This window comes from Alosa alosa, chromosome 2 (genome assembly GCF_017589495.1).
Source record: "Alosa alosa isolate M-15738 ecotype Scorff River chromosome 2, AALO_Geno_1.1, whole genome shotgun sequence".
Taxonomy (NCBI): Eukaryota; Metazoa; Chordata; class Actinopteri; order Clupeiformes; family Clupeidae; genus Alosa; species Alosa alosa.
In genome coordinates, this window is record NC_063190.1 from 30,079,829 (window position 1) to 30,101,413 (window position 21,585).

General features: G+C 42.9%; 1 protein-coding gene across 3 annotated transcripts in view; it reads right to left on the minus strand.

Annotated features, from left to right (window-relative positions):
• LOC125310242 overlaps nucleotides 1-21,585 on the minus strand; it is a 200,385-nt gene that overhangs the window by 124,748 nt on the left and 54,052 nt on the right. For all 3 annotated transcript variants that reach the window (XM_048267470.1, XM_048267478.1, XM_048267462.1), the window contains one exon: nucleotides 11,285-11,347. In XM_048267470.1, the coding sequence (XP_048123427.1) occupies nucleotides 11,285-11,347 (63 nt within the window). The remainder of the gene's footprint in view (nucleotides 1-11,284; nucleotides 11,348-21,585) is intronic.

Consider the following 21,585-nt stretch of genomic DNA (forward strand, 5'->3'; position numbering starts at 1 on the left):
AAATAATCGTTTTCAGTGATAAAACCTCATTAAATAATATGCATTTTCCATATGCATATTCGGCGCTCTGTTGCTCACCTGTCCATCATTGTAAAGCCCGATTTGATTGGTCCGCCCGATCTAGGGCGAGCATACTTGCTTCACAATGGACCAGACAAAACTTCCCGACCTCAAATGTTGTGGGCGGGACTAAATTCGGACTGGGCATTTATCCCAATCCGTGAATTAGTGAAACACACTGCACACAGTGAACACACAGTGAGGTGAAGCACACACTAATCCCGGTGCAGTGAGCTGCCTGTAACAACAGCGGCAGCTCGGGGAGCAGTGAGGGGTTAGGTGCCTTGCTCAAGGGCGCTTCAGCTGTGGCCTACCAGTCGGGGTTCGAACCGGCAACCCTCCGGTTACAGGTCCGAAGTGCTAACCAGTAGGCCACGGCTGCCCCCTAAGTGATGGCATTGTCCACGCCCACTTTCTCCTGGTATGCAAACTGTAACGGGTCTAGTGCATGGCGTACCTGGGGTCTGAGCATACCTAAGATGTCTGATGGCTGTTGACTGAGGTCGTTGTCACCTCATTGTTCGTGATCGCCATGTGGGGGAGGGGTGCAATATCCAGTGATGGTGGGGGTACGATAGCCTGTGATGGTGGAGGTGAGTGTTGCACTGGTATTGAGGGGGTGTGGGGGTGGGGGCTGAGGGATGACCACCTCCTTAATGTCCCTGTCAAGGCTGCCAGAGTCGTGGACACCTCAACAGGCATCAGGCGGGGCAGGGCGTGAGGTGATGGTGGCTTAGGTCGTTGGGTGTCACCGGGATGCAGAGCTGGAGAGACTGGGAGGCTGGGAGGTGGGGGTAGGGCAGGCACGCAAACAAGAGCAGTGTCTGAGTCAGCCGGGGGTGGTGGTCAGACCACTGCCATTGGAGCTGGACCAGGGCAGTCAAACCTGTTGTAGAAGTGGTTCAACTGGTTCGCCCTGTCTAGGTCCCCCTACACAGAGCTGCTGCTCTTCTTCAGGCCAGTGATAGTCTTCATGCCGTCCCATGCCTCCTTCATGTTGTTTTCCTGCAACTTCTGTTCCACCTTCCTTCTGTAGTCTTCCTTAGCCTCTTTCAGTTTGACTTTGAGTTTCCCTTGCACGCGCCTCAGCTCTGCCATGTCCCCCTCTCTGAACGCCATCTTTTTCGTATTAAGAAGGGTCTTGACATTGCTGGTTATCCAAGGCTTGTTGTTAGGAAAGCAGCTTATAGTTCTGGTGGCAACAACAATGTCTATACAAAAGTTCCTCTGTACTTTGGGCTTGTACATTGGCTGGAGATGAATGAGGTTGTGGTCTGACTTTCCCAGTGGGGGAAGGGGGTTTGCACTGTATGCATCCCTCACGTTTGCATACATGAGTTCTATTGTCCTGTTTTTCCTTGTAGGGCAGTCAACAAACTGGTAGAAATTTGTGAGTGTGGAATCCAGTGTTATGTGATTGAAGTCGCCAGAGATCACAAAAAAGGCATCAGTGTGTTGGGTTTGAAGCCTTGCGATTGTGGAGTGGATGACGTCACACGCTGTATCCGGGAGAGCTCGCGGTGGAACGTAAACACAGACATTTTGCGTGCGAGAACTCCCTCGGCATGTAGTACGGACGGAGACTAACCGCTAATAACTCCACATCCTTGCAGCATACAGTTTCCTTCACCACAGTTCCTCTGGGATGTTGACGCGAACACAGCCAGCATTCTGTCGTAGTGCGATTAGCTGATTCCTTGTGTACACAAGTTTGCTAAAGCTGGAGCATTGCAATATGTCCGTATCCATAGGATTTTGGATTTTGAGGGCTAATACTGATTTCGACATTTAAGTTTTTCAAAAACTGATGACCTATATATCGGCCGATAGTCATTTTTAACAAACAATGTAAAAATGTTCTCCCATAAGAAGGTTCTAATCAAGATGGGGCATTATGTATTTGAATAGGTCTAAGTATCAAGTTTCCTAATGAAAGGCTCTTCATATATAGTAATTAGTTTTGTTGTATAGAATAGTAAGAATAAAAGAAGTCTTTATTCTCTGATAACTACACGGTGCCATGTAATTTCTCCGATGCTCCATTGTTCCGACCTCTCAATAATCCGAAAAATTCCCTTTGGTCCGACAGCCCAGTAGTCCGACGTCCCTTTGTAGATGAGGTTTGATATAGGTGGATAGTTTAAATGGTAAATTATTTGCTAGCTAGATGAGGTTTAATATAGTTGGAATGACTGAACAGCTGAAACAGTTGAACAGAATGTGTAGTCTTATATTAAGAGAATGAAACTGTATGCTTAAAGCCTGAGAAACTGACAGTTGATGCAGGTGGCCTGGCCACCTGGCACAAGATTCTAATTTATGTGATGTCATAAAGGCCTAATAGTTTTTAATTAATAGTTTAATTAATCAATCAATCAGTTGAACTGGCTCTTTGATGGGGCCTAGATGAGCAGCTGGAAGTTGATACAGGTGCAAATCAAGTTAATTAGCCCATTGTGATGTCATCAGCCTAATGTTAACCCTATGGGGAAATTTTGAGTAGTTTTTAATAAATAGTTTAAAAAGTATAAAAGTTACAACGATGAAAAATACAAAGCCCAGATGTCCTAAGTAAGACCTACGTAACATAGTTTGAATGAAGTTTCTACGTTAAATATACATACATAGTAAAAACAAACTATATTGGTTGCTAGGTAGATGAGGTTTAATATAGTTGGAATGACTGAACAGTTAAATAGGTGGATAGTTTAAATGGTTAAATTATTTAGGTAGATAGTTGACGATAACTGACAGTTGGAATGGCTCTAATGTTTGCTAGCAGTTATGCTAACTATGTTAACAAAGATAATAATGTAAACCAAGTTACTTAACTTAGTTAATTTAGCTAATGTTTTCTAGCAGTTTTTTTAAAATGTTAATGCTGTTAACTATGTTAACAATGTTAACTCTGCTAACCATGTGACTTAGCTAATCATTTTTAGTAGTTATGCTAACTATGCTAACTAGCATGCTGACAATGTTAAAATGTTAACTATGCTAACCATGTGACTTAGCTAACCTAGCTAATAATTTTTAGTAGTTATGCTAACTATGCTAACATGCTAATCATGTGACTTAGCTAACTTAGCTAATCATTTTTAGTAGTTATGCTAACTATGCTAACTAGCATGTTAGCAATGCTAACATGCTAACTATGCTAACCATGTGACTTAGATAACTTAGCTAATCATTTTTAGCAGTTATGCTAACTAGCATGCTAACTATGCTAACCATGTTACTTAGGAGTTTTGCTAAAAATGCTAGCAATGTTAGCAATGCTAACATTTTAACTATGCTAACCATGCTAACTAGATACAGTGGGTAGGAGTCACAGTTGATGACAAGTAACAGTTACAATGGCTGAACAGTTAAAAGTTCAGTAGTTTAAAGGGTTAAATTGTTTAACAGTGAAATAGTGTAGTGAGGACTTTTATTTTTGAAACAGTTTTTGGCAGAGGAAGCAGTTGAACAGGATGTGTAGTCTTAATAGGGCCAGTTTGTATGCTTAAAGCCTGAGACTGGCAGTTGATCCAGGTGGCCTGAACACCTGCAATTGGATTCTAATAGCTTAACGCGGTGACGTGCCTGGTCTACAACCAACCCAAAAGGGCACATGTTACCCCGCTGCTCATCCAGCTACACTGGCTACCTATGGTGGCCGCATCAAATTCAAGGCTCTAAGCTTGCCTACAAAGTAGTCTCGGTTCTGCTCCCACCTACTTGAATGCCCTCATACAGACATCACGCTACCTCCAGACCGCTCGCTCCTCAGATGAACGACGTCTAGCTCTACCACCCGGTGCGCTCAAGCCAATCAAACTTTTCTCATCTGTTGTTCCTCGTTGGTGGAACACACTCCCAGCTCCTACAAGGGCAGAGACATCCTTCTCCATTTTCAGAAAACTCCTGAAGACCCAGCTCTTTAGAGAACATCTCCTCTCATAGCAACACTTACAACAAGTCTTACTGATCCTAGCACTTACCAGTCGTCTCAAACTGACAAGTAACTGTTAAAAACAGCACTCACTGATGCACTTATTCTTACTGTACTCTAATGTTTTTAAATTGTCCTAAAATTGTTGAGAACTGCTTAAACTTAAACTGTTTACTATGTTGTTAGTCGCTTTGGCTAAAAAGCGTCAGCCAAATGTAATGTAATGTAATGTAATGTAATGTAATGTATTATAGTGCATGAAAATGCACTGTACTGTTCTTCCTAGGCTTCTTATTACAGTGCATGAAAATGCACTGTACTGTTATTCCAAGGCATTTTATTATAGTGCATGAAAATGCACTGTACTGTTCTTCCTAGGCTTCTTATTACAGTGCATGAAAATGCACTGTACTGTTATTCCAAGGCTTTTTCTTCTTCTTCTGATTCTTCTTCTTCTTCTAACACAGTTAATGCAGCTTCAACCGTTTAACGTAGAAACTTCATTCAAACTATGTTACGTAGGTCTTACTTAGGACATGTGGGCTATGTATTTTTCAGCTTTGTAACTTTTATACTTTTTAAACTATTAATTAAAAACTACTCAAAATTTCCTCATAGACTTAACATGGGCTGATGACATCACAATAGAGCCGTTAAGCTATTAGAATCCAATTGCAGGTGTTCAGGCCACCTGGATCAACTGCCAGTCTCAGGCTTTAAGCATACAAACTGGCCCTATTAAGACTACACATCCTGTTCAACTGCTTCCTCTGCCAAAAACTGTTTCAAAATAAAAGTCCTCACTACACTATTTCACTGTTAAACAATTTAACCCTTTAAACTACTGAACTTTTTAACTGTTCAGCCATTGTAACTGTTACTTGTCATCAACTGTGACTCCTACCCACTGTATCTAGTTAGCATGGTTAGCATAGTTAAAATGTTAGCATTGCTAACATTGCTAGCATTTTTAGCAAAACTCCTAAGTAACATGGTTAGCATAGTTAGCATGCTAGTTAGCATAACTGCTAAAAATGATTAGCTAAGTTATCTAAGTCACATGGTTAGCATAGTTAGCATGTTAGCATTGCTAACATGCTAGTTAGCATAGTTAGCATAACTACTAAAAATGATTAGCTAAGTTAGCTAAGTCACATGATTAGCATGTTAGCATAGTTAGCATAACTACTAAAAATTATTAGCTAGGTTAGCTAAGTCACATGGTTAGCATAGTTAACATTTTAACATTGTCAGCATGCTAGTTAGCATAGTTAGCATAACTACTAAAAATGATTAGCTAAGTCACATGGTTAGCAGAGTTAACATTGTTAACATAGTTAACAGCATTAACATTTTAAAAAAACTGCTAGAAAACATTAGCTAAATTAACTAAGTTAAGTAACTTGGTTTACATTATTATCTTTGTTAACATAGTTAGCATAACTGCTAGCAAACATTAGAGCCATTCCAACTGTCAGTTATCGTCAACTATCTACCTAAATAATTTAACTTTAATTTAAAGCAGTTGAACAGGATGTGTAGTCTTAATAGGGCCAGTTTGTATGCTTAAAGCCTGAGACTGGCAGTTGATCCAGGTGGCCTGAACACCTGCAATTGGATTCTAATAGCTTAACGGCTCTATTGTGATGTCATCAGCCCATGTTAAGTCTATGAGGAAATTTTGAGTAGTTTTTAATTAATAGTTTAAAAAGTATAAAAGTTACAAAGCTGAAAAATACATAGCCCACATGTCCTAAGTAAGACCTCGAACATAGTTTGAATGAAGTTTCTACGCTAAACGGTTGAAGCTGCATTAACTGTGTTAGAAGAAGAAGAAGAATCAGAAGAAGAAGAAAAAAAGCCTTGAATAACAGTACAGTGCATTTTCATGCACTGTAATAAGAAGCCTAGGAAGAACAGTACAGTGCATTTTCATGCACTATAATAAAATGCCTTGGAATAACAGTACAGTGCATTTTCATGCACTGTAATAAGAAGCCTAGGAAGAACAGTACAGTGCATTTTCATGCACTATAATACATTACATTACATTACATTACATTACATTACATTTGGCTGACGCTTTTTAGCCAAAGCGACTAACAACATAGTAAACAGTTTAAGTTTAAGCAGTTCTCAACAATTTTAGGACAATTTAAAAACATTAGAGTACAGTAAGAATAAGTGCATCAGTGAGTGCTGTTTTTAACAGTTACTTGTCAGTTTGAGACGACTGGTAAGTGCTAGGATCAGTAAGACTTGTTGTAAGTGTTGCTATGAGAGGAGATGTTCTCTAAAGAGCTGGGTCTTCAGGAGTTTTCTGAAAATGGAGAAGGATGTCTCTGCCCTTGTAGGAGCTGGGAGTGTGTTCCACCAACGAGGAACAACAGATGAGAAAAGTTTGGATTGGCTTGAGCGTACCGGTGGTAGAGCTAGACGTCGTTCATCTGAGGAGCGCAGCGGTCTGGAGGTAGCGTATGTCTGTATGAGGGCATTCAAGTAGGTGGGAGCAGAACCGGAGACTACTTTGTAGGCAAGCGTTAGAGCCTTGAATTTGATGCGGGCCACCATAGGTACACCATCCAGTGTAGCTGGATGAGCAGCGGGGTAACATGTGCCCTTTTGGGTTGGTTGTAGACCAGGCACGTCACCGCGTTCTGGATCATCTGAAGTGGTTTCACTGCGCAGGCTGGGAGACCTGTCAGGAGGGCATTGCAGTAGTCGAGTCGTGAGATGACTATTGCCTGAACCAGAAGTTGGGTAGCATCTTGAGTCAAGTAAGTCCTGATTTTCCGTTATGTTGTAGAGTGCTAAAACGGCATGACCGGGCGACTGAGGCAACATGATCTGAGAAGTTTAGTTGGTTGTCGAGAACAACTCCTAGATTTTTTGCAGTCCTGGTAGGTGAAACAGACAGGGATTCAAATTTGATGTTGATGTCGTGATGTATGGTAGGTTTAGCTGGGAGGACCAGCAGTTCAGTCTTTGAGAGGTTCAGCTGGAGGTGGTGTGCCTACATCCATGTAGCTATGTCTGAGAAGCAATCCGAGATCCGTGCTGAAACCAAGGGGTCATCAGGTGGAAAGGACAGATAGAGCTGTGTGTCGTCTGCATAGCAGTGGTATGAGAAGCCATGCGAACGGATAATCTGTCCCAAGGAGGTGGTGTAGATAGCAAAGAGAAGGGGGCCCAGCACTGAGATGGTGAGGTGCAGATAGCTGACCAAGCCATGATACGTTAAACGAAAGGCCCTCCTGAGGTAGGATTCAAATCAGGAGAGAGCAGAACCGGAGATTCCCATGTTAGCGAGTATAGAGAGAAGGATGCGGTGATTAACCGTGTCAAAGGCAGCCGATAAGTCAAGCTGAATGAGTACTGATGACCGAGCAGTCGCCCTGGCTTCTTTTAAGGCTTCTGTTACAGACAACAGAGCCGTTTCGGTAGAGTGGCCGCTTTTGAACCCAGACTGACTTGGATCCAGAAGGTTGTTCTGTGAAAGGAAGTCAGAGACCTGTTTGGAGACTGCTTTCGTTCAATGCCTTTGGATAGGAAAGGCAGGAGGAGACAGGGCGGTAGTTCTCGACTTGAGCAGGGTTGAGAGAAGCTTTCTTAAGTAGCGGTGTTACGCGGGCCATTTTGAACGCTGTTGGAAATGTGCCGGAGGTTAGCGAGGCATTGATCACATGTGTGATAGCTGGAGCGATGGTCGGGCTGATGGACTGAAGTAGGCTCGTGGGTATAGGGTCCAGCGAGCATGTGGTAGGACGGCTGCATGTCAGGAGTCTAGATACTTCACTCTCGGAGAGAGGCGTGAATGCTGAAAAAGATGTTCCAGCAGTCCCTAGAGGTTGTAGGAGTCGCGGTATCTGAGTCAGATCGTTGAGTGGGCATGTAGAGAATTGACTGCTGATTGCCGCCACTTTGTTTGTAAAAAATGAGGCAAGGGTATCTGCAGTAAGGCTGGATGGAGGAGGAGGCAGCTGAGGGTTGAGTAGCGATTTGAAGCTTGAGAAAAGTTTTCGAGTGTCTGTAGCGCTGTTGATTTTGTCAACTTACATGACATTTTATTCCTAAAAACATGGCAAAAAAGTGGCGAGAAAGAATTTCCTGTGTTCACACCAAATTGGCTTACCATAACTTCCCAACTCTGCACAGTATCCAATTAACTGCATGAAAGTAGGCTATTTACAATTTTCTGTCAAGTTTGTCTGTCAACAGAGGCGCACCTTGGCCAACAGGCAAGGCAGGCAACTGCTTGGAGCCTCAAGCCGCTAGGGGGCCCCCGACCTCGTCTCAGCGCGTTTGCCGGTGGGTCAAGCGAGGATTTCATCCATAGAGATTGAATGATGTATTTTGCGTGCTCCTGTCCTGTTGTACAAACATTACAGATTCTGTACATATGTAGGCCCTATGCTAGGGCCTTATAAACAGCGGATCTGTGTTCAAAAGAGTTCAAAGAATCCGTACATATTTAGGCTACTGTGGTAAACGTCAATCGAGGGTGCAGTGATGACTGAACGGAGTTTGCCATTTAGCCTACTCAATGAAGTTATAGTAGGCTAATGTTAATTGGCAGACAGATTGAACATGGTTTGCTACATCTATACGACAGTAAACTTCAGCTAGCTAGCGACAGTTACAACTAGTTCAGCAAGGAGATGGTTAACGTTATGTTTGTATTAGGGCTGTCAGCCATAACATGTTAATCACGATGCAGTAAGGAACAAGCATACGCGTTATTTTTTTAGAACCCGATTCACGCAAAGTGCGTCAAAAACACACCCTTTCTTCTTTGTTACATTGCTCCACAACTGTTCATTGCAGCGAGATGAAACCTATATTGCGTGACAGAGCAGAAGTGCAGCTTTCCAACGAGACTACGTACTTGTCTGTACGAGAAAGTATGAAAATAAAAACAAAATCATGAAATTAAATCAAATTGGATTACAGTCTATACTTCTCTGCGTTCACCTGCGCACCTATTACTCTCGTTTGAATTACTTGCGAACCCGTGATTGCATAGATATGGCAAGCATATCAGATGAAAGAGGAGACACAGGGCTATCCATTGGTACCATGTATATCGATCTTTCTGGCTTATAAAAACAGACGAAGTGACTGCAAATTAATAACGTCATGTACACAAACCAATAACGCTGCACACCCATTACTCTCGTTTGAATTACTCGCGGACTCGTGATCGGATAGATTATGCCGCGCATGTCAGATGAAAGAGGAGACACAGAGCTATCATTTGATACCAAGTACATCCTTCTGGGTTATAAAACAGATGAAGAAAAAATTACTTCATATAGCTGGACTTACCCCACGTTTTGTCTGTTTTTGTGGCAAAGCATGTTTATAATCCAACACTATCGTGTGTTTCTCTATGGCAAAAAGCATGTTCATAATCCGGTTTTGAGATCCTAGCAAATTCCTGCATGGCATCTAATTCAAGGCTCACATTGCATCCCAATTTGTTCAACAAAAAAAAAACCCTGTTTTGCCTCTACTTTGTTCATGGCAATGTAGTAAAAAGTTGTTTGTGTTGTAGAGAATCATTATGAGTGCATACACCACTAACACGCAAACTCGGATCAAGTCAGGTCAGATCAGTTCATGTCACAGATATGGAGCGCAGAAAGGTGATAACACTTGTCGGTAGGGCCCCCTTGGAATTTTTTCTTGGGGCCCCTACAGACTCTAGAATCCCCTCTGTCTGTCAAGTCTGTCTGTCTGCATATAGCCTTCAGCCTAGCCTACTCCACACAACCTCTGCATCTTATTTAGCGACACTCACCTCCAAAATTGAGATAACTTTACCCTGTTGGACTTTGGACAGGCTAGAATATATCTGTATTTCAGTTTTTCAAAGATAAACACTTAAATGTGTTAGGGTAATAAACTAGAGAAAAGTAATTTAGCTTGTTGTTGATTCAGATGTTAGATTAGGCCAGGGGTGGGCAAACTTTTTGGCTCAAGGGCCACATCAAGGGCCACACATGACTTTGACTGCTGTAGGAGCAGAGCAGGGCTCCGCGGACCGGCAGTAACCTAGTTTGAGAAACACTGGCCTAGACTATTAGAATAGGCCTAAGTCTGAATAAGTGTTGGACTAAACCAGGTAATAAATAAACTTGCTTGAGACACACACTAGCTATTTCAGACTAACATTATTATATAATGGGGTAGACTAGGCTTTAATTTGTAAAATTGGTTTGAAACGTTTTAACCTGCAGCCTAGGCTACTTACAGATTGTGGCATTGTGCTAGTGTGTTTAACCAACCAATAAAGTTGTGTGGACAGTGTTCACATTAGGCTACATGTTAAACTGTACCCTGTAGACACAGACTAGCCTACTGATCAGGCCACTGAACGTTTCTTAAAAGACAGCATTACCATGTCAAACACTGCTTTTGTCTCTGAACTCGTCAAAATGCAGCCCAATTTAGGAGTATTTAATTCAACTATTTAGTTATTCACATTAGCCTTTGATATAGGCCTACTGATAAAGTATACCTATTTTCTTCACCTTTTGTCGGTCTAGATGGCTCAAACTGCACGTATTCTTCATCAAATGAACTCGTTATGTCTATATTTCTGTACAATATCACTAACTTTAACAACAGCCTATGCTACGTTGCTACATCAATCTCAACGTCTTTTTCTAACAGAAGTTAAAAGTTTCAACTAGCCCACCTGTGACATCAATAAGCATCTCCTCGCCGGGCTCAAATTCCACTGACATTTCAGATGCATCTATCTGCAGTCACACAGGGCTGTCACCCCCCAATATTTTCACATCGGATCTGTGCGAACCACGGCCCCCGTTTTGGGGATGGCTTTACACTGTTATAATAGGGCCCATAATCATAGATGATATATATCGCACACCCCTAGTCTAAAGTGATGAAATAAGGCCTATTTGTTTGGGCTATTCAGCATGGAACCACTATACTGCATTTTGACCAACATGACATTAGCCATTTGAAATGTAAAAAACTGCAGAAATTTGAACACATTCGGTTGCAAGGATGTACTAAAGCATTCGCCTTGAAAATCAAAGTTTTGATCTGAGAAATGCACCAAAGTGGCCGAGAAAACTTGATATACAAATATATAAAAACAGAATAAAAATGCACTATGAAATACAACAATCGTATCACTTATAGAAAAGGAAAGAGAAACAAAACACTACGTGGTTTAGACGCCGTTTCTTAGAGGTACGGTGATACTGAACCTTTGCATGTCTTAAATTAAAACATTTTGGAGATTATTTAAATAATTACCTCATTAGAATAAAAGAAGGGAAAGTTCTGAAGAAAAACTCTTTCATGTGCTCTAGATATGTCCTGAAACAGAAAGAACAGAAAATATTTAGTATGTGTTAGGTCATGTCACTGTAAAGTACAATAGTGATGTGCCAGCACATTCTAATAATAAGTCAGTCTGACAAAATCAAAATCCAGGAAAATGGTTGCAGCACCTCAAAGTTTGCCTAAACAATGTTAAGGTTCCATAACTAAAACCTGACAAACATGTTCTCAGTAAGATTGAACCATTAAAAGTTTGTTCCTGTTTCATTTAGTTCCTTAGTTTCAGAAAAAAACATGCAAAAAAAGTTATATTGAGCCCCAGCCACTACCAAGACAGGACATCAATATTCCCTGTATAAGACATATGAAGATATTCAAATGGCCCTTGATAACTTCATAGCCACCAATGAATGAATAATGTAACATGAAAGGGTATCCCCAGTTAAGGCCTCTTCTAGATCAATGGTTAAAAATATAATTTTTATTACATAATTTGATATATTTGGCATCCTTTTCATTTTCAATGTATTAGGAATTTCTTTTTCTTATATGGGAAGTAAAATATAGCCATTCCGTTCCATTCAAGCATCAGAGTTAAAGCTGAAGTTGTCAAAATTGTTTTGATCATATTCACTGAAACCGACACTGTGCTTCGAAAGAACAACATAAATCAGCCGGTTTTAGAAAAAAAACTGCATTTCTACCTCCAAATAGAGCCTGTTATTTGTTTTGCAAAAAAAAAGTATATAGTAGTATATAATATATATATTCTTTTGATCCCGTGAGGGAAATTTGGTCTCTGCATTTATCCCAATCCGTGAATTAGTGAAGCACACTCAGCACACAGTGAGGTGAAGCACACACTAATCCGGGCGCAGTGAGCTGCCTGCTACAACAGCGGCGCTCAGGGAGCAGTGCCTTGGTCAAGTGATTAGGTGCCTTGCTCAAGGGCACTTTAGCCGCTCCTACTGGTCGGGGTTCAAACCGGCAACCCTCCGGTTACAAGTACGAAGCGCTAACTAGTAGGCTACGGCTGCCCTCCACATCCACAGCTCCTGGTTCTGCTGATCCAATCAGAGCAGGGCTGTGTGAGATCTGGCTGTCAATCACAGTCTGGTGCATTCTGGTGCGAACTGACGAGCGCAAACTCGATGAGAGGGTGCTCGATGGTAGTGGGGGAGGGGCATAAGAGTTGTAAACATGCAACATTTTGGCTAAATCCCATCAATCTGTCACACTTGCCAACTGCAGCTTTAATGCCTTGTAAAATGAGTAAAATGCTATGCTGTTATTCACCTGAGGGGGCGGTAAAATCTATTATTTATTGTAAATGTTTATTTTGGTGTTCCCAAAAAACCTGTAACTACCGTATTTTCTGGACTATAAGTCACACTTTTTTTCATAGTTTGGCTGGTCCTGCGACTCAGGTGCAATATATATATATTTATATATATGTTTTTTTCCTCTTCATGACACTTTTTTTGACTGGTGCGACTTATACTCCGGTGCGACTTATAGTCCGGAAAATACGGTACATGCATTTATTATGTGAATGGGACTTGGTACAATATTGGTACTTTACACACTAAATGTCTATATATAGCTATTTCCACATAGATTTTTATGGTCCTACTAGCTACCCCACATACCATTTCAATTGCAGGAAAATGACACAAAAATGCAAACACGCCTGGTTTTATCCTTATTATGGTCATGGTCATTTGTTGTGAAGACTGAAGAATCCTCCTGTGTGCCTTAGGGTGCGTAAGTAAAAAAAACAACAATACGTATCTAATCGCTTTTCAACCTGTGCAAATTCTCCCTAGAAAGCTGAGAACCTGTAGTTTTTGTAGGAAACAGTCAAAACGGTGTGATGTACTCACACAGAGTTACAGAGGCTAGAATAGTTTTTTCTTTCTGCCGGATTACAAGCATCTCTGAACTGACCACATTTCAGCCCTCTAGGTCACTTGATATCCCTTAGAAACACAACTGAGCCCTAGCACCAGGTCTTGTGAAGCTGTGTCCAAAGTAGATCAATATAGAATGAAAATATGAGTGCTTTAGACCATCATTTACCAAGGTATGCTCATGTGTTTTGTAAAATGCCTATGGAAACTCCCCATAGGACTTTTTGTTATCCAAAATGCATACTGGCAATCAAATGCTTACTGCACATGAACCCCTTTGTGTAGAAGCATAATCCTGGTCTCAAATGAAAGGTAACACTTTGAGGTTTTCTTGTGGACTATTTAGATTGTATGTCAGGTGTTCTGATATCTGACTACACAAAATATGGAATAATTACAAAAAAGTCTCTATTACTTTGAGTAAAGTCGCCTTTACTTTGTTGGTTCAATGAGCGTGTATAAGATAGACTATACATCTGTACTAGAGTGCGGTTCAGGCCGCAAATTTCTGTCCGAACCCGGCCCACGTCCGACAGAGTTGCGTCCCGACCCGAACCCGACAGGCATTTTCATTTTTATGTCCGAACCCGACCCGAGCCCGACGCAGATGATGCATCTGTTATTCCTATGCTAGTGATTAAACGTTCACGTTTGTGGATAGCCTGTCTTTTTAGCCCATTAAACGGAACAAACAACAAATGTAATTGTCTACAGAATCAGATGAGCGTGCACGCACACAGGTCACACACAGCGCACATTAACTCATTGAATGCCAAGCTGTTTTCGGAAGCTTTGTCCTAGAGTGCCAGCAATCTAGACCATTGTTGATGATTTTTGTACAGCCACAGCATATTCTGTGTTATAGCTATGAACACATACAATGGCTCGTTTAAAAAGTGAGACTTTAAGCTCTCAGTGGGTGCAAACCGTGTATTTCTACACGCCTCTGTTCCTGAGAAATCCCAAGCTAAACAGTGGCTAGTTTTCATCAAAATCGCTGTTTTTTTTTCTAGAAATGGAGATATAACGTCTTTCATGATAAGTGTTGCCTGTAAATCTTCCTGGAAGTGATCAGCGAGACCTGGCGAGACTGCCACCTAGTGATAGACCCACGAAAATGGCCTGGTTTTGAGATGAGCTTTTTACCATTGACGAAAAGTCTTGAAATGAACTGCCAACAATCTTTGAAACTACAGTGCCTCGGTCACTGATCCATATGCAGCATCGACGTTAATTGGGGCAACTCGAGGAAATCCTCATCCAGTTGAACGAGACGACCTTATAGCCTACCGGTAGCCTATGGCTTTACCACAGTATACAACGCAAATAATCTTAAAATCTCCTGATCGGCTAACAACTTTATTTTAACGTCACCCAAGACATGCCGCCTGAAATGCACATGCGTTGTCACGGCCTCATAAACAAATCTTGCACACAGGAAGAAAGTTCTTAGGTCTTTTTTACATTTTACTTTATTCTCAAAAAACAAACGTTTGCATCATGTAAAGCAGACCTGTTGGTTACCCAACATAATAAGACATTTTAAATGTAAAGCTTCCAATGCATATCGTCCCCATGTGTCCGAACCCGACTATAATTTCTAAATATTTGTCCGAAACCCGACCCGACCCGTCGGGTCCCGTCGGGCTCGGGTCGGGTAGCCACACTCTAATCTGTACAACTAATATTGGATAATACAACATGAAGATTCAATTTCTATGGATTCTTGTGAATATATGTAAGTACCCAATATGTTGCATCTACTTGGCACTGCAGCCAGAAGTCAGGGTAGCACCAAAAGCGGAGGAGGGGGAGGGGGGCATTTTGGATGAAATTGAATTGAGACATAATAAAATTAATCTGTGTGATATTTATCAGTGGAGACCGTTTTCAACACGTTTCATCCAGTCCTTCTAATTGCAGAGTTCACAGGTGCTAGGCTAGCGCAAGTCATCAGAATGTGTTAGCCTGCCACTAAAAACAGTCTTACCCACTCCAAAGTACACCCGAGGCAAATTCCAGACAATCGATGTAAATGTCTGTGTTGATAGAATAGTGTTAGAAATACAACTACCCTCGCATCACGTTGCAATAGTTATACTTTGTTCCCTGAAGTTGGTAGAAGGCATTTAAGCAACGCAGCGGCGGACTGATATTACCAAGGCTACTACCAGGTATCCCCATTGGCGTGCGCTTTTTTTTTTTTTTTTTTACTGTTCAGCGCAGTACTACTAACCAGAGCAAGTATAATGCCGCCGCTGATAAAAAAAAAAAATGTAATGTGATCACTGAAATGCAAGGAGAGAATAATGTTAGAAATAAAACTATCAACACAGACATTTACATCGATAGTCTGGCGTTATAATTTATTTGCCTCGGGTGTACTGTGGAGTGGGTAAGACTGTTTTTAGTGGCAGGCTAACGCATACTGATGACTTGTGCTAGCTTAGCACCTGCGAACACTGCAACTAGAAGGACTGGAGGATATGTGTTGAAAACGGTCTCCACTGACACTTGCTAACTTGGAAATAAGGTCCTATGTCCAAAATCCTGAACCACCCCTTTAAGCACCTTTTCAGCTACGCGCTCCCGAGGGCTGTATTAAGGTCGAGCGCCACTAAGGTGAAACAGCATATTGCTCGATGTCAGCAGTAGGCCTAGTTCTCTAAATACATGTACTATTTGTTAGCCAGGTGTGGTGGAGCAGCGTCAGCGTCACTGCCTGACATTTGCTTAGGCCAGGCTGAGTCCGTTTCACTTCGTATAAAAGCATCTGATATGTCACTTTACTTTTTAATTATTTCATAATTACACTAGATTACTTCATGCATCAAGCAATTCTGAGAAATGATTCAACATAAATTCAATATATTTTGGAGAGCTATGTATGGTAAATACATATATCAGTCTCTATTGCCACAAAGTATAAATTAAAAGAAGCACAAAACAAATGTGTATTAGATAGTGTTCACACATGGCTTTCTTTAAGCTGTCATCGTCCTTTTTACATTATAATCCTATGGTCCAGACCATGTTGTTGAAAAAAGTTAAACAGAAAAAGGTGCCCTAAGTTAATTACTTTTTTGACAGCTGACTAATTACAAGCTGAGTAATGAGACGTTCATATCCCAAGTTACATTACATTACATTACATTACATTTGGCTGACGCTTTTTAACCAAAGCGACTAACAACATGGTAAACAGTACGTTTTTAGAACAATTCTCACAATTTTAGGACAGTTTAAAAAAAAACAAAAACATTAGAGTACAGTAAGAATAAGTCGCCGGTGAGTGCTGTTTTTAACAGTTACTTGTCAGTTTAAAACGGCTGGTGAGTGCTAGGATCAGTAAGACTTGTTGTAAGTGTTGCTATGAGAGTAGGTGTTCTCTAAAGAGCTGGGTCTTCAGGAGTTTTTTGAAAGTGGAAAAGGATGTCCCTGCCCTTGTAGGAACTGGCAGTGTGTTCCACCAACGAGGAACAACAGATGAGAAAAGTTTGATTGGCTTGAGCGCATCCGGTGGTAGAGCTAGGCGCCGTCGTCAGAGGAGCGAGCGGTCTGGAGGTAGTGTAAGTCTGTATGAGGGCATTCAAGTAGGTGGGAGCAGAACCGAGACTACTTTGTAGGCAAGCTAGAGACTTGAATTTGATGCGGGCCGCCATAGGTAGCCAGTGTAGCTGGATGAGCAGCGGGGTAACATGTGCCCTTTTGGGTTGGTTGTAGACCAGGCGCGCCGCCGCGTTCTGGATCATCTGAAGTGGTTTCACTGGGCGCAGGCTGGGAGACCTGTCAGGAGGGCATTGCAGTAGTCGAAATGCGGAGATGACAATTGCCTGAACCAGAAGTTGGGTAGCATCTTGAGTCAAGTAAGTCCTGATTTTCCGTGATGTTGTAGAGTGCAAAACGGCATGCCCGGCGACTGAGGCAACATGATCCGAGAAGTTTAGTTGGTTGTCAAGAACAACTCCTAGATTTCTTGCAGTCCTGGTCGGTGAAACAGACAGGGAGTCAAATTTGATGTTGATGTCGTGGTGTATGGTAGGTTTAGCTGGGATGACCAGCAGTTCAGTCTTTGAGAGGTTCAGCTGGAGGTGGTGTGCCTTCATCCATGTAGCTATGTCTGAAAGGCAATCCGAGATCCGCGCTGAAACCAGGGGGTCGCCAGGTGGAAAGGACAGATAGAGCTGTGTGTCGCCTGCATAGCAGTGGTATGAGAAGCCGTGGCTAACGGATAATCTGTCCCAAGGAGGTGGTGTAGATAGCAAAGAGGAGGGGGCCCAGCACTGATCCCTGGGGACCCCTGTGGTTAGATGGTGAGGTGCGGATAGCTGACCAAGCCATGATAATGCTAAACGAAGGCCCTGTGAGGTAGGATTCAAACCAGGAGAGAGCAGAACCGAGATTCCCATGTCAGCGAGTATAGAGAGAAGGATACGGGTGATTAACCGCGTCCAAAGGCAGCCGATAAGTCAAGCAGAATGAGTACTGATGACCGAGCGGTCGCCTCTGGCTTTTTTAAGGCTTCTGTTACAGACAGCAGAGCCAAGCTGTAGAGTGGCCGCTTTTGAACCCAGACTGATTTGGATCCAGAAGGTTGTTCTGTGAAAGGAAGTCAGAGACCTGTTTGGAGACTGCTCGCTCAATGCCTTTGGATAGGAAAGGCAGTAGTGAGACAGGGCGTAGTTCTCGACTTGAGCAGGGTTGAGAGAAGCTTTCTTTAACGGTGTTACCCGGCCATTTTGAACGCTGTTGGAAATGTGCCGGAGGTTAGCGAGGCATTGATCACATGTGTGATAGCTGAGCGATGGTCGGGCTGATGGACTGAAGTAGGCTCAGAGGGTATAGGGTCCAGCGAGCATGTGGTAGGACGGCTGCATGTCAGAGTCTGGACACTTCATTCTCGGAGAGAGGCGAATGCTGAAAAAGATGTTCCAGCAGTCCCTAGAGGTTGTAGGAGTGCGGCATCTGAGCCAGATGCGCTGAGTGGGCATGTAGAGAATTTACTGCTGATTGCCGCCACTTTGTTTGTAAAAAATGAGGCGAGGGTATCTGCAGTAAGGCTGGATGGAGGAGGAGGCAGCTGAGGGTTGAGTAGCTTATTTGAAGGTTGAGAAAAGTTTTCGAAGTGTCTGTAGCGCTTGTTGATTTTGTCATTGTAGAAAGCAGTCTTAGCAGCAGTGATGCTGGCTGAGAAGGAGGTCAGAAGTGTCTGGTAGTTTTTGAGGTCGTCAGCTAGTTTGGATTTGTGCCATTTCTCCTCCGCCTCTGAGTTTGGTGCGCCATGATCGGAGGGTATCATTTAGCCATGGATGAGAATGTTTGGATCGAGCTGGCCTTGTGGTAAGAGGGCACAGCTCGCCTAGACACGAGGTCAGTGTGGAGCAGAGCGAGTCAGTGGCTTCATTAACCTCCAGAGAGGAGAAGGTGTTGAGTGGAGGTAGACCGAGGCAACCACAGAGGAGAAGTGCTGGAGACAGGTTCGGATGTTGCGGAACGCGACCATCGGCTGAGGAGCCGGAGGCTGTTCTGTCAGGCTGACGCTGAACTGGATGAAGAAGTGGTCAGAAAGATGGAGAGGCGTCACCATGAGGGTGTCTGTGCTGCAGTTCCGAAAGTGAAGATCAAGTCAAGCTCTTTGCCAGCTTTGTGAGTCGGTGGGCTTTGAACCAGTTCGAGGTCAAAGGAGTGGACCAGGGCCAAAAGTCCGCTGAGCCTGGGGCATCTAAGTGGATGTTCATATCACCGAGAACAAGAAGCGGACAGTCATGCTCAGGGATGGAGGATAGCAGAGTGTCAAGTTCGTCAATAAAGTCGCCCTAGTTGGCCTGGAGGGCGGTAGATGACCAGCACGTGAGTTTTGCTGGGGCGATCACTGTGATGGCATGGAATTCGAATGAGACATATTTGTTTTGAAGGCAGTAGCGGGGTGAATTTCCATTTGTTGGAGATCAGCAGGCCCGTCCCCGCCTCCTCGTCCAGATAGGCGAGGGGTGTGGGATAGTGTAAGGTTAGTGGAGAGTGCAGCCGGGTGGCAGTGTTCTCTGGTTTGATCCAAGTCTCAGTGAGAGCAAGGAGTTCCAATGAAAGGTGGTTGGCATAGCCAGCTATGAAGTCGGTTTTGTTGACTGCGGATTGACAGTTCCACAAGCCCATGGAGAAGGAGGTTTCTGTCGGTGAGGACCGTTTAAGTTCCTGGAGGTGAAGGGGATTTCTGCCCCTTTTGGCATGATGCCGTTTTCTGCAATGGCCGGTGATAACAGATATGGTGGAACGGCACATTTTGCCTTTGTCGGGTGCCTGTCGCGCGGTGAACTTGCACAGGTAAACTTGCTTGTCTTGACCGTGTCCGTCTTTACACGCCGGGCTGGCTGAAACGAGGGCTGCCGCTATGCTGCCGCTTCAGCAGCAGCCACTATTTTATTCTGCTAGGAATTGCATGCAGCTGTCCTCCTGTCTCACTAATGATGCATCAGCGTAGGACCGCCTCTGACGTTCGCACAGCTTAGATTGTTCAAAAGGGTGTTAATTACTGTCAACTGAAAGTCCGCTCGCTCACACCGACCGAAACTCACAGTTTCAAGTAGCCTCCTCCCTCAGCTGTTCCCAAACGCCCAGAGTCCAATTCTAACAATTGGAGAGGATTTGGCCAGTAGTAGCCTATGTGTTCTTGCTTTCTCTCTCCCAACTCACTGCAGTTGTTGAACTGCAGTTCATATAACAAGCAGCAGAAATGGAGATGGTAGCAGTGGAGAAACTTATAACAATCAACTTTGAGCACAATGAGCTGTATGATGTGAGTGTTAACTGTAGCCTGACGAGCCAGACCCACATCAAGATGTAGGGTCTGAGGACTCACCATTCGCAGTGCTCAGTCCGAGGGGGCGGGATAATCGGTTGTCTTTCAAATTCCCTCTGCACGCAATAGGATAGCGCTACAACTTATGAGTCCCATGTGTTTTCCCACCAGCAGAGCTAGTTAGCCAGTTCAAACTTTTGCCAACTTAAAAAAAGCTTAACTCGTGTCACGCTGTTCGCCAACGGCCACATCCATCTTTTTTGTTTTTAAGTAGCAGGGAATTCACACCGAACCATTGCAACTCTGCCATCAATCGTTATGTTAAGCCCGCCTACCGACTCAATACACGATGTGATTGGCCTTATCGAAGTTCAATTTTTGAACTTCGAGTTGCATTACATTTACATTACATTTGCTGCCGCTAGGGTGCGTCTAGATTTCTAGGCTAATTAATTCGTGGACTAAGCCTGAATGTGTCCCAAATTTTCTGGTCAGTGTGTGTTTATTGCAGTAGCTAGAAAAACTAGCATGTTAGCTAACATTAACTCTTGATTAGCACACGTTGTAATGGCAGTAAAAGACTCCTTTAACTGCTTTTTGCTGCAAGCGTTTCTTTCAATTTGAAAAATCCCCTGGCCTTACAACACTATGGTAAGATAGTAATCTTCAGAAGAACAATAGTGTTGCTAAAGCAAGCACACTAAATATAGATGACTACTGAGAGATTTCCATCCAGATTATGCACAACATTACCTTAAGTAAAAACCATGTGATCTTTATTTTCAGTGAATTCTGAAAAGGTCTTTGATATTTGCTATTCCCAAATAAACACGCTTTTTAACACATTTAACAATTCAATGCGTTTGTCAATGCTCAAAGATCAAAGCTTTTAGATTTTGTATATTAAGATGGCCACTAGACCCTGGATTAGATCCTCGATTCAAGAAATGTAACAATGGTGTAATTATAACTGTTAACACAAACTAATGTATGGTGTAATTATGACCACCGCGCAGCGAAGCGGTGGTCATATAGGTTTAGTCAGATTTTTTTTTTTCTTTTTTCTTTTTCGCATGTCCAAATTTCCATCAAGGATTCCCGGGACAATGAAAGACCGGGGTACACGAAACTTGGTAGGCATGTAACCCCACATGGATAGCATGGAACCATCGTTTTTCGTTTTGATCTGTAGCCCCCCCGCTGGACTGGACCCCCCGAAAGGAGGGTAGGGCAGACACAGTTTTCTGTGAATATCTCGAGAACCGTAGGGTTTAGAAGGACCATTCTTTTTTTGTATGTTGATCTCAAGGGGTCATGTCAACCCATTCCATAACCACTCATGTGCATAAACAGATACACGCACACACATACATTCACAGTAATCATACGTATGACACATACTCACACAGTAGACATATGTACGCATGCATGCACATGCACAAACACACATACGCAGACAAACACACAAGCACGCACGCACACACACACACACACACACACACACACACACACACACACACCCACACACATAAACATAAACGTGCACACAATTCAAGAATTTCTCAGAA